Source organism: Mus musculus, chromosome X (assembly GCF_000001635.26).
Source record: "Mus musculus strain C57BL/6J chromosome X, GRCm38.p6 C57BL/6J".
NCBI lineage: Eukaryota > Metazoa > Chordata > Mammalia > Rodentia > Muridae > Mus > Mus musculus.
Window position 1 is genome coordinate 7,789,949 of NC_000086.7, and position 12,524 is coordinate 7,802,472.

Here is a 12,524-nt window from a genome sequence, read left to right on the forward strand (position 1 = left end):
GTTCGCTCCGACCTTAGCACTGACAGGCCGCAGAAGCTGCGGCTGCGCACAAAGCTTGCGGGGGATGGGGGGAGGAACATGGCGCAAGCTCTGTCTGAAGAGGAGTTTCAACGGATGCAGGTGCCGCTGGATGTGGGGAAGACCACCCGTCTAGTAGACTGGGGGCGGGGTAGAGACAAGACCAGCCATCGGTTCTGAAGATTTGGTTGGAATGGGTCTTAAGTATAAGGGGGTGGTCTGGAGAAGGGAAACCGAGGCTCTGAGTGGCGATCTTAGTGATTTCGAAGATTCTATGTGGGTTCTGAAGGTTGGATTCTTTTAGCTTTTCAAAAGGAATGTAGAACGTCTTTAGGCGATACCTTTCTCAGTCCGGAATCGGGATGGGATCTTTGGGTCCATGTGTAGGGCATACCATTAAATGGTGATGATGTTAGACTTTAAAGGATGGAGATTCTGAGGAGAAATTATTTGGTCGGGAGAGAAAAGAAGCAGGCATTTGCGTCATGGGGAGGGGGGAAGCCTCTGGTTATTTGACAGGACAAGACCATGAACTACTGGGAGGTGGAAAGTTTGTGGGAGATACCAATACTACTAAGCCAGGGGAGTAGGGAAAGACCGTGGATCTCTTCCCTAGAGTTGTTGTGCCATTGATGCTAGAAGATCCTAAGAGGAGGGGTTGGCATAATTGCATGGATTGGGATGATTCCTTTAGACCCAGGGTGATGAGCATTCTGAGTAGGTAATACCATTAACTCAGATTAGAGGAAGGGCCGGAGGATATTTATAAACTGATACTTTGGGAGTTCAGGGAAGGGGACATCACTGGGTTTGGGGGAGTAGTCTGACCTGGTCCTCTGACTTGTTGATCCTTTTCCAGGCATCTCGAGAGGGAATAGAAGCACTGCATAATGAATGGACACTTAGTGAGGGAGCCTTAGTGGGAAAGACTGAAATGGGGAAACCTTAGAGTCCTATAGGTTGGGGGCAGAACACTTGAGGGAGCAGAAATATTCGATTGGCCTGGGAGCTAGTTAGTCTGCTTGAGGGACACTGAAGATGTAAGAGTGAGCTCATTGGACCATAAATGGGGAGGACCACTGGAAATTGCAGAAGATTCTGAATAAAACTAGTTCAACTGGCCCGCCCAAGGGCATTTGAGAGATCCTGAAGGACAGACATAATGTCACCCCCATTGAAGACATCTTGTAAAAAGTGGATAGATAGATACTTGAGCAAGGAACGTTTATCCTATTTGAGCCATGTGTAAGGAGATACTATTGGGCTTTGGAGAGGGACTTCAAGGTGAATAGAAAGGTATTCCAGTTGGCCAAAGATTAGGAGAAATGCTATTGGGGTCCTGAAGAGAACAGAATAAGAAAGATCCTATAGTAGCTAAGCCTTCTGATCTGATCTGGAGCAAACCAGTGTGCTGAGAAAGGTGGAGCTGGTACTTTGAGAGGGACATAAAACCAGGGGTAGTGGACAGTGGGTGGTTCTGGGAAGAATCAGATTTAGGGCTCTCCAAGGCTGGTGGATATACATGTATTGTGTGAAGTGGCCTGTGCTGCACTTCCTCTTAATTCTATACTTAAGGGGACACTGACTTGTTTTGAAAACCTTGGCAGTTCCACAGGACCTTGAGCAACATCCCCTGACTCATGGAAGTTGGGAAGGAAAAAGACCAGATTCTCTTTCCTTGGGAAGGAATTTTAAAGCCCCCCGCCCCTCGCCAAAGGGGCCTCCCGGGTCTAGGTAGGACAGTGTTCAGGGTGTAAGGAGGTCAGCCAGGATGATTTCATCTGCGTGTATAGTCACAAGAACTCATATGAACAGCAGCCTAACTATTCCAATACCCTTCAGTGGTCCAGGTGGGGAATGGATCAGTGGGGAAATGATGGGTTGAGGCTGGCTGTGGTTCTAAATGGGGCTGGACAAGGTGGAGCTGGGGCTCAGGGCTTGGTTGCCCATTTAAGAATACAGTATCCAAAGATCTTAAGGAGCAACTGAGGAAGTGCTTAGGGGATACCAGTTCAGTCTTTAGGGCTTAGGGGCTTGGTTGCCTCATGTGGGGGTAGGAATGCTTTCCTGATAAATATTTTTGTTTCTTGGCTCCTTCCAAAGACTCAGCTCCTGGAGCTCCGGACAAATAACTACCAGCTTTCGGATGAACTTCGGAAGAATGGTGTTGGTGAGCCAAGCGAGTGTCAATAGATGGGGTGGTTTTGGGGGGAATTGAGGCAAAGGTTTTCCTTTAGAAGCCTGATAAGATGACCCTTCAGTTCCTTGTTACCGCCTGAGGCTGAGATTCCCTGCTTTCCCCGCACCAGAACTTTCCAGTCTTCGACAGAAGGTCGCCTACCTGGATAAGGAGTTCAGTAAAGCTCAAAAGGTACCTCCCTCCGCCTACCCCATCCACCCACCACTTGCTTCGCCCCTATCCATCTGACTCATTCCCAGTGAACACCCACACTGAAGCAGACCTAATGTCACATGCTGCTTTCTTATAGTCATTCGAAGTTTGTTTTTTTCACAGAAGTCTCTTCAGTTGGCTAATTTTAACCTAATCTTGCCTAATTTCGGTGTATGTTTCTTTTGAGACAGGATCTTGCTATGTAGCCCAGACTGGCCTTGAACTCTTGATTGTCCTGCCTCAGCTTCCCAAGTGCTGGGATTATAGATGTGTGCTGACATGCCTGGCTTTGCCTAATTTGTTGATTTATTTTAATTTATTCTAATATCAATTGCTTATTTGTTTTTATTTATTTATTTATTTATTTATTCATTTATTTTTGCGGTGCTACAGATCAAGCCTAGGATCTCATGCATGTTAGGCAAGCTCTCCATATTTGATCTTAGCCAAAAGGCTAAAAAGGGATCTTTTTGTTGTTTACAAGACAGAGTCTCTTGAAGCTTAGGCTGGCCTTGTGCTTATATGTAGCTGAAGATGGCCTTGAATTCCTGATCCTCTATTCCTCACCCTTCTGTCTCCAATTCCCAAGTTCTGGGATTACAGGAGTAAGACACCACACCTAGCTCTAAGCTGCCTCTACTCCCGTGCTCCATCTGCAGCCCTCATTCATTAACTTTGTCTTGAAAAGGACATCTAGCTGTGTTTCTCAGGCTGGTCCCCAATTCCTGGCCTCAGCTTGGCTTCCTTCCTCAACCTCTTGAGTACCTGAATCTATAGGCATGTATACCGCACGTGGCTTCATTCATTAACTTTGAATTAGTCAGGTCTATCAGTAAATCTGCCTTGAGTCTGCCTCCTGTCTTCCATGTACACTGCTTCTTTTTGCTCCTACCCCATCCACTTGTCCTGGTCCTGCTGGTGACATGAGACCAAACCTACCTTTTGGATCCTTTCAAGATAAGGTAGAATAGAGCCTAGCATGGCTTCTAAAGAGAAGCTAGATCCTTATTTATATCCTTCTTCATTGCTCTGTGTTCATATGTAGTACGATGTTGCATAGAGTATGTGCTGAATAAATACTTGTTGGATGAGGAGGGGCTGGAGCTCATTGGTTAAGAGCACTGGCTGCTCTTTCAGAGTTCCATCCTCAGCATCCACGCAGCAGCTCACAAATAGGCTGTAACTCTAGTTCCAGGGGATATGATGCCCTCTTCTGGTCTCCAAGAGTACTTCATGCACCCATACACACAAAAATAACCATTTAAAAAAAAAGATGGAAGGTGAACTGACTCCATGAAATTGTCCTCTTATCTCCATGTGTAAGTGGTGACATGTGTACTCCTGTGCACAGACACGCACATTAATAGTGAATAAATAGATTTTTAAAATACTCATTTGGGTGAATGAATGCAGAATTCAGGAAAATCCAGCAGTTAGAAAATGGGAGTTTTTGATAGGGCGTTGATTTCTTTGCAAAGCCTGACACGATCCTTGGCTGCCAAGCAAAAGGGTAGAAGTCGCTATGTTGCATGCGAGGGAAGCGCATTGATGTGCTTGAACAGATGGAGTGATGAAGCCACAATTTCCTAGCTTGGAGATCCAGTATATAAAGGGTTACATTCCGAGACACATTTCCGCCCTCTCCTCAAGCCCTCAAGAGCATAAAAGAAAGGGAGACTTTGAGTGCTGTGGCGCCAAGGCAGCACCATCCCCAACTGTACTTCCCTCATTTCTTCTGTTATTTCTGTGGGCTTCCAGTTGTTATGCAAGTTCTGTGTTTAAACATATTTCCATCCCACAACCCGCCATTGCCCTCACTTAACACCTGCTGCAGTAGTCTCCATATCCCACAGGGGGGTCCATTGCTGTTCACTTTAGCTCTCTTCCACCCTTCCTTTTAGGCACTAAGCAAGAGCAAGAAAGCTCAGGTAAGGGGTCTTTGGTGGGTGAGTATGTGTACAAGACTGTCACAGTGGGGATATTTCTGTTTGGTGGCATTGTACTGGCCTTTATATGTACACCTGTGTATCTGCAACTTCCTCACTGCTGTGTGTTTCTCTGTCTCTCTTTGTTCCCTGTGTTTGTCTTCTACTCTTCGCATCTTTGCATCTTTTCCTTTATCCTCGCTGAATCTGTGTCTGCCTTCCTGTTTCCCTCTCTGCTGCTTCTCTTCAACTTTCCTTTTGTCTCTTCCCCACCTGTTTCTGTCTCTTTCCTTGTTTTCCCCCTCTGTCTGACTTCTTGTTTCTCTTTCTCCCGCTCCTCTATCTCCCTTCTTTCTTTGCTTTCTACTGTATTCTTCCCCTGTTGATACCTCTCTGTTCCTCTCTTCTTGCCTTTTCTCTTTCCTGATCAACCTCTCATCTTGCGCTTTTCTCCCCTTCCATATCTCTCCATCATTATTTCTCTTTTCCCTCATTCCCTTGCCTATATCTCCCTTCTTGTTCCTTCTCCGTACTTCCTCATGTCTCTTTTGCCCCCACTTCCCTATGTTTCTATTCCTATATATCGCCGCATTCTTTCTACCTATATGCTTCCTACCCAATGCCATTATTTCCTTCTCTCTCCTTCTTTACCTACCTCCCCATCTTTTCCACCCCTGTTGGAGTCCTGGCCCGTGTCTGCCACTGCAGGAAGTGGAGGTACTGCTGAGTGAAAATGAGATGCTGCAGGCAAAGCTGCACAGCCAGGAGGAGGACTTCCGTTTGCAGAACAGTACACTTATGGCCGAGTTCAGCAAGGTGCTGGTGCCCGGGATAGCTGAGGGGGGAAATGGGAATGGTGCATCTGTGTATGCGTGGGCCGGAGCTACCTAGGCTGAAAGCTCAGTGGTGGACAGGGGCTGGCGCTGAACACTGTCCATGGTGCTGAAACAGGCCTTAGTCTGTTGCTGGGGGCAGTAAATTGACAGGTGGGGCCAAACACGTTCATGGAATTAAATCCTCTGAGCCCTGAGTTTATTTGGTTCCTAAGTCACTCCTTTTATTTAGTTCAAGTCTCCATTTGTATAGTTTTTGGCTGGTGCTATGGAGCCCCAGTGTATTCTGGAGCTTTAAGTAAAGTTTTAATTGCTTAACATGGATGGAAAAGTATTTGAACTGCTTCCATTTTCTTTTTCTTTCCTTCATCTGCCATGAATCTGGGGTTCCACTTCTTCCAGGTAATTAATCCTGGATTGGCTAACTCTATCTCCTTACTGATTTTAATATCTTGGCTATTTCTAAACCTTCTGGGCAGTTGGAAGTCCTGTGGGTTTTGTTTTTTCCTAGTAGTCTTCTATATGTATGGTTGATCAGTTTGTGAGTTTTCAGTGGGTTTTAAGGAAAAATATACTGTAGGAAAAAAAAATGTTATTTCCAAGACTTCGCCTGATTGGAATATACTGCCTTTAAACGCAGAACAAGAACACTGCGATCGAGATGCATGTATACAATAAGAAATGGTCAAAAATAACAACAGAAGCCATACAAGGGCTTGGAATACGGCTTAATTGCTGGAGTGCCTGAGTCGTACGAATGCAACCCTGGTTTTGATCCCTAGCACTGCACAAGCTCATACCTATTACCTTAGCACTTGGGCTTTAGAGGCAGAAGACTTAGAAGTTTAAGGTCATCCTCACCTACATAGTGAGTTCCAGGCCACTGGGCTACATGACAAATCAAAGAACAGAGGCAAATATTTAAAAAGAAGCTCAAAACAAAATACAACAGAAAACAATCTTTAAGCATTTACAATGCCAGGAGAGACCATTTAATGGTCAGTAATTCTAAGCAGGGACTCTGGAGCCAGAAGGCCCAGATGAGGATCTTGGCTGTAGAGTTTACCAACTCAAACTTTAAACGTGTCACTGAGCCTCCTCTTTCTTGATTCTCAAATGTCTAAAATGGAAATGGTAATGCTAGAAGCACCTGCCTTCCCGGGCTTTTGTGAGGATTCAAACATATGTAAGTCACTAAAAGCCTCCTACATAAGACCAGCTATGGAAGTGTTCACTAATGACATTATCTCGTTAGTTCAATTTCCCTCTAAACTATGTCTTGACTTGTTTATGGTGATAAAGGTCCAACCCAGGAATCCTGCATGCTAAACATGCGTTCTCTCACTGTGCCACATCTTCATCCCATTCCGTACTTATATAGTAGGTGGGGAGAACAAAAGAAGGTAAATGAGAGGGAGGAGTCTTATATTAGGGAATGTGGACTGTCACTCGGTGGAAGAGTATGGGTCATGTTTGTATTCATTCCGTGGTTTTGATCTGCCTCAGCTCTACCACCTCTCATCTACTTCTGCAGCTTTCTGATCTTCTTACCTGGATTTTTCTCTATTGATCCACTCCACTATTTAGCAGAAGTTATTCTGACCTCTAGATCTGAGCCCACTGCTTCTTTAATTAATCCCTTCTGGTATGAAGCTCTCTCCTCAGTCCCTGGAGCTTTCTGGTGCTCTCATAAACTACTGCCAAGGATTTTCTGCATCACTCTGGGTTCCTTTATAATCCCCTCCCTACTCCTCTCAGGCCCCAATGGTACTTACCGGAAGGCCTGATGCTAGAGCCTGCCTGCCAAGATATTTCATCAGCTCAGTTGTTCCATTGACAGATAAAGGGACCTGCTTTATATCCTGTGTTCTGGGATAAAGTTGTGAGCTGCACAGAATGGTCCTAATTCTTGGGTAACTTACTGTTAGTTTACTTTCTTTTTTTTTTTTTTTTTTTTTAAGATTTATTTATTTATTTATTAGTAAGTATACTGTAGCTATCTTCAGACACTCCAGAAGAGGGCATCAGATCTTGTTACAGATGGTTGTGAGCCACCATGTGGTTGCTGGGATTTGAACTCTGGACCTTTGGAAGAGCAGTCGGGTGCTCTTACCCACTGAGCCATCTCACCAGCCCCTAGTTTACTTTCAATTGTTGTAATAAAACAGTGACCTAAAACAAAAAGGGAGAAAAGAGTTTATTTGGCTGACAACTCACAGTCCATCCTTTTAGGGAAGCCAAGGCAGGAACTAGAGGTGGGAACTGAAGCACAGATCATGGAGGAGCCCGGCTTATTAGCTTATTCTCTGTGGATCACTCAGCTCACTTGTTTATTCCACCCTTGTCCATCAGCCCAGGGATGGCAGCACTCACAGTGGGCTGAGCCCTCCCGTATCAATCATTAATCAGGAAAATGTCAGACTAGAGAGATGACTCAGCGGGTAAGAGCACTGACTGCTCTTTCAGAAGTCCTAAGTTCAACTCCCAGCAACCACATGGTGGCTCACAACCATCTGTAAACCATTTGTAATGGGATCCAATGCCCTCTTCTGGAGTGTGTTTGAAGACAGTAGACTTATATAAATTAAATAAATAAATCTTTTTTAAAAATGAAGAAAATGTCTAATAGACTCAACTACATGCCAAGTGGATATAAGGTTTTCTCTGACGAGGTTTTCTCTTCCCAGATAACCCTAGCTTAGGTGCAGTTGACAACAAATGGACCAGAACACTAATATTTTATGGGTGGGATGGGAAGAAATAATAATAGTGATAGTTTACTAATGCTATTTCTTCTATCCCTATTTGAATTGTTCTACATTATTCATTTAATTCTTTCTTTTTAAAGATTTATTTATTTATTTTATATATATGAGTATACTGTAGTTGTACAGATGGTTGTGAGCCACCATGTGGTTGTTGGGAATTGAACTCAGGACCTCTGGAAGAGCAGCTAGTGCTCTTACCTGCTACGCCATCTCTCCAGCCACAAGCAATCTAGTTTTAGGCTCTGTTTTGTGATTCCATGCTACAAAACAAAATTTAGCCAGGCATGGTGATGGTGCGTGCCTTTAATCCCGGCATTTTGAAGACTGAGGTAAGAAGATTTTAAGTTCAAGCATAAGCTAGGGCTATATGGTGAGATTCTGTCTTGACCAAAAAAAAAAAAAGCAAACCCTGTACACAGACACATAAAATAAAGTAAAACAAAAATAAAATACGGGGCTGGAGAGATGGTTCAGCGGTTAAAAGCACCAACTGCTCTTCCAGAGGCCCTGAGTTCAAGTCCCAGCAACCACGTGGTGGTTCACAAGCATCTGTAATGAGATCTGATGCCCTCTTTGGTGCATCTGAAGAGAGCAATGGTGGTGTACTTACATGCATAAAATAAATAAATAAATCTTTAAAAACATATAAACCACATCAATAAATAAATAAAATTTAATTGTGATTGATATCCGGTCAGAAAGGAGTGAACAGAGAATGCTGTGGTAAAATACTGGATTTGTGTGTGTGTGTGTTGGCTAATCCTAGGTTAAAGATGACATAGCGGTGAAGAATGCATAGAAGCCAGTCAGGTGAAAAAAATGGGTGAAAGAAATGATGTTTTATCCGAGGCAATATTTTTTCCTTGTGGGCCTTAGTGAGCTTCAGTTTTAAGCAGGAGATTGGATTGCATGCCTGCTGTATTTCATTTTCATAGTGTGCCCCTTCAAAGCTAAAGACTATAAGACCTGTAAGATACAGTTACTCTGGAAATGGCTTGCAAGCTGTCTATGATGCCTGTGTCGAGAGGGAGCTTGGATCCAGGGATCTGGGATATTGTTCCACAGATGAAGGGTATATAGGTATGCCAGTGAGGCTGTCCATGGTGGTAATAGCGTCCATAGCAGCCTGAGATCTTTGCTTCTGATGAGAGGTTGGGAGTCAACAAAGGGAAGGTGGTTTTCAGTATTCTCTCTCTTTTTTTTTTTTGGACTTTGTTACTTAAAAGATGTGTCAGTTGGAAATTGTTTACTATCACCATGTCTCAGTGTCTTTATCCACAGAGTGTAAGGGCAATCACATTATTGGCTTCTTGTGGGAATCTGATGAATTCTACACTGAGGGGCAAATGCTATTTGTGTGTTGGTTCTGACTTGCTGTCTCCGTCATGTCTCTCCCCCTGCTCAGCTTTGCAGCCAGCTGGAGCAGCTGGAGCTGGAAAACCGACAACTCAAGGAAGGCGTTCCTGGAGCAGCTGGAGCACATGTGGACGGGGAGCTGCTGAGGCTGCAGGCAGAGAACACAGCCTTGCAGAAGAACATGGCAGGTGCATGGACGCCTTCCAGGAATGTAGCGACTTCAGGCCTTGAGCGGAGCCAGGATGGGTATAGTCCTCTTATGGGAGAAAGAAGAAATTTCGGAGGGAGACTTGGCCTTACCTGAACTAGTGTATGATTTTGAATTTCGGGGAGCATTTTACCTTTCTGGGTCTAATGCTCATCTGCACAGTACACCAGAATGTCTATGCCAGGAAGATGGAGCAATTAAGCAATTTCATTCTGCCTTACTTCCGTGTCTGGTACACAGCAAATGTTAGAGAATAGCAGAACGAATGTTGAAAAGGAGATGCAGGTGCTAACTAAGAAGAACTAGGACACTAGGGAGATTCTGAGGCCAGATTGTAAATTGGGTCTGGGATGAAAGCAGAGAGGCAGCTTGGGAGAGTGTGAGAAGGCCCTGACACATGGCCTTTGTTGAGTAGCTGAGGCTTATGTGGTAGTGGGTGATGGTTCCATGATCAGGAATGAGGCCAGGTCCAATATGAGTAGGAATTAGGTTCTATATGTAAATATGGTATGAAACATGGTAGATAGGATTTTTGAAGTTGGTGGGTCTTAAGAATTATTTGTGACAGGCCTGAATGAGGCTTCCTCTGGGACAGGGTCCTGTGCAGCCTAAGGAGCTGAAGGATAAATCGTTCTCCCTATATTTGAGATGTGGCAAGGGACTTCAGAGACGATGTCATTCATCACACATTCTTGTTCTACTCAACAGCACTGCAGGAACGCTATGGGAAAGAGGCTGTGAGGCCCTCTGCTGTTGGTGAGGGCCAAGGGGATCCCCCAGGAGACGTACTCCCCACTCCCCTGGCTCCCATGCCATTGGCAGAAGTGGAGCTGAAATGGGAAATGGAGCGAGAAGAAAAAAAATTGCTCTGGGAGCAGCTACAAGGCTTAGAGGTAAATCTGGGTCTCTTGGGACTGGGATGCTGGGAGACAGCAGATGCCCTACCTCCCACCTGTGGGCCTATGGAGATGTCTGTGACATCACCATCTCATGGGCCAAAGGGGGGCGGGACAGGCAAAATTAGAGGCCTTCCTCCATCCTTGCTGATAACAACTCCATCCCTTATCTTCCCCCCTACCATCCGCAGAGCTCAAAGCAAGCTGAAACCTCCAGACTACAGGAGGAACTTGCTAAGGTGGGGTTTGCTGCCGCCTGGCTTTCTCATGACAGCAGAGGAGTGTTGTGCCTCCTCAGAGCTTCAGTTTGATCATGTGTGAAGCAGAGGCTCACAAATCTCAGAGTTCCTTTCATTGTGGAATAAGCTAACGTGGTCTCATTCTACCTTGTGCATGGAAGGCCCCATCCCTTCTGTTGCCTCAATTCATCCATATAAGAATGCCTTTAGAACCTGGGGGGCCCAGTGCTGAGACAACCAGTCAGGATCCTACTTTCCAGGCCTGCCAGCCTAGCCATTCTGTGATGTGGCCATTGGCACTGCTTTGGGAGCCTTTGGAACCCAAGGGAGGTAGTTGGAGATGATGTGGCTGCTGCTGCTGACAACTGAGCCTTCAAATTGCTTAACCCTTCTGAGACTCAGTTTATCCACTTGTAAAATCAGTAGTTTTCAGTACTCAAGGATGTCCTGAGAATTCTGCAAGAATATCATAAGTAAAACCCGACTTGTAGGAAGGACTCAGTATGAAGTATCTATAAATGTTATTTTTTATTTTGTTTTGTCATTATTCTTACTGTTATTATTTTCTGTACTCCTTCCTCTTTCTCCCTCAGCTCTCTGAGAAATTGAAAAAGAAACAAGAAAGGTATATTTTTCCTTTCCAGGGTTTTTGGGGGCCTGTGGGGGGGGGAGGGTAGCTTGTGGGAATGACATATCTATGTCTTGTCTTTCTGTGCCCAGTTTTTGCCGTCTGCAGACAGAGAAGGAAACACTGTTTAATGACAGCAGGTAACTACTGGGGTTGTCAGTAGCAGAAAAACAGGGACCATGCCCAGGCAAACTAAGCAAAGACCACAGGGGTAGAGATGGAAGAGTGGGCTTCTAGCCATGCCTAATGTATCCCATCCCTATCCTCGTCACCCCTAGAAACAAAATTGAAGAATTGCAACAGCGGAAGGAAGCTGATCTGAAAGCCCAGTTGGCTCGCACCCAAAAACTACAGCAGGAACTTGAGGCTGCCAATCAGGTGATGGGGCTGACTCCCAAGATCCCCTAAGTGGAGAACCAGGGGGGTGGAGGTATGAGGTCTTTAGAGACTGATTGGGATGTCTGAGAATTAGAGATATAGCAACCTGAAAAGTAGGAGTAAGCTCTCTAGGAGCTAGAAAAATAGAAACTCAAGAGCCTTAGGAGTTGGGATAAGAGATTACATGAATCAGAGATTCCTGAAGTGGGAGTCTAGGGACGCTGGTTGTATACCACAAATTGTGTGAGTCAGAACTTTCGATGGGGTCTGGGATCAGGAATTAGGGTGAATGTAGCTGTGGACTCTCCCATTAGAAATTGGGTGATAGGCTGGAGAGATGGCTCAGTGGTTAAGAGCACTGACTGCTCTTCCAGAGGTCCTGAGTTCAATTCCCAGCAACTACATGGTGGCTCACAACCATCTGTAATGGGATCTAGGTGGGCGGTAGTGGCGCATGCCTTTAATCCCAGCACGCAGGAGGCAGAGAACTCTCTGAGTTCAAAGCCAGCCTGGTCTATAGAGCGAGTTCTAGGACAGCCAGGGTTGTTACACAGAGAAACCCTGTCTTAGAGGAAGGAAGGCACATGCCTTTAATCCTAGTACTTGGGAGGCAGAGGCAGGCAGATTTCTGAGTTCGAGGCCAGCCTGGTCTACAAAGTGAGTTCCAGGACAGCCAGGGCTATACAGAGAAACCCTGTCTTGAAAAAAAAAAAAAAAAGAGGAAGGAAGAGAGGGAGGGAGGGAAGGTGGGTGGGTCTGGTGATGCTGAAACCTTTAAAAGCTGCGCTATCAGCTGGGCAGTGTGGTGCATGCCTTTAGTCCCAGAGCTTAGGAGGCAGAGGCAGGTGAATCTCTGTGAGTTTGAGGCTAGCCAGAGACACAT

At 45.2% G+C, this 12,524-nt stretch overlaps 1 protein-coding gene across 31 annotated transcripts in view; it reads left to right on the plus strand.

Moving 5' to 3' along the window:
* Positions 1 to 12: 12 nt before the first annotated feature.
* Gripap1 (GRIP1 associated protein 1) overlaps positions 13 to 12,524 on the plus strand; it is a 30,607-nt gene continuing 18,095 nt past the window's right edge. For 4 of the 31 annotated variants that reach the window (XM_006527669.4, XM_017318565.1, XM_006527674.4 and 1 more), the window contains exons 1-11: positions 14 to 120; positions 2,122 to 2,188; positions 2,280 to 2,389; positions 4,312 to 4,338; positions 5,044 to 5,151; positions 9,342 to 9,480; positions 10,209 to 10,393; positions 10,588 to 10,635; positions 11,229 to 11,260; positions 11,356 to 11,403; positions 11,542 to 11,641. In XM_006527669.4, coding sequence (XP_006527732.1) covers positions 79 to 120; positions 2,122 to 2,188; positions 2,280 to 2,389; positions 4,312 to 4,338; positions 5,044 to 5,151; positions 9,342 to 9,480; positions 10,209 to 10,393; positions 10,588 to 10,635; positions 11,229 to 11,260; positions 11,356 to 11,403; positions 11,542 to 11,641 — 906 coding nt within the window. In that variant the 5' untranslated portion in view covers positions 14 to 78. Of the gene's footprint in view, positions 121 to 2,121; positions 2,189 to 2,279; positions 2,390 to 4,311; positions 4,339 to 5,043; positions 5,152 to 9,341; positions 9,539 to 10,208; positions 10,394 to 10,587; positions 10,636 to 11,228; positions 11,261 to 11,355; positions 11,404 to 11,541; positions 11,642 to 12,524 lie in introns of all 31 variants that reach the window. The other 27 variants (XM_030251402.1, XM_030251406.1, XM_006527683.4 and 24 more) reach the window with 16 other exon arrangements.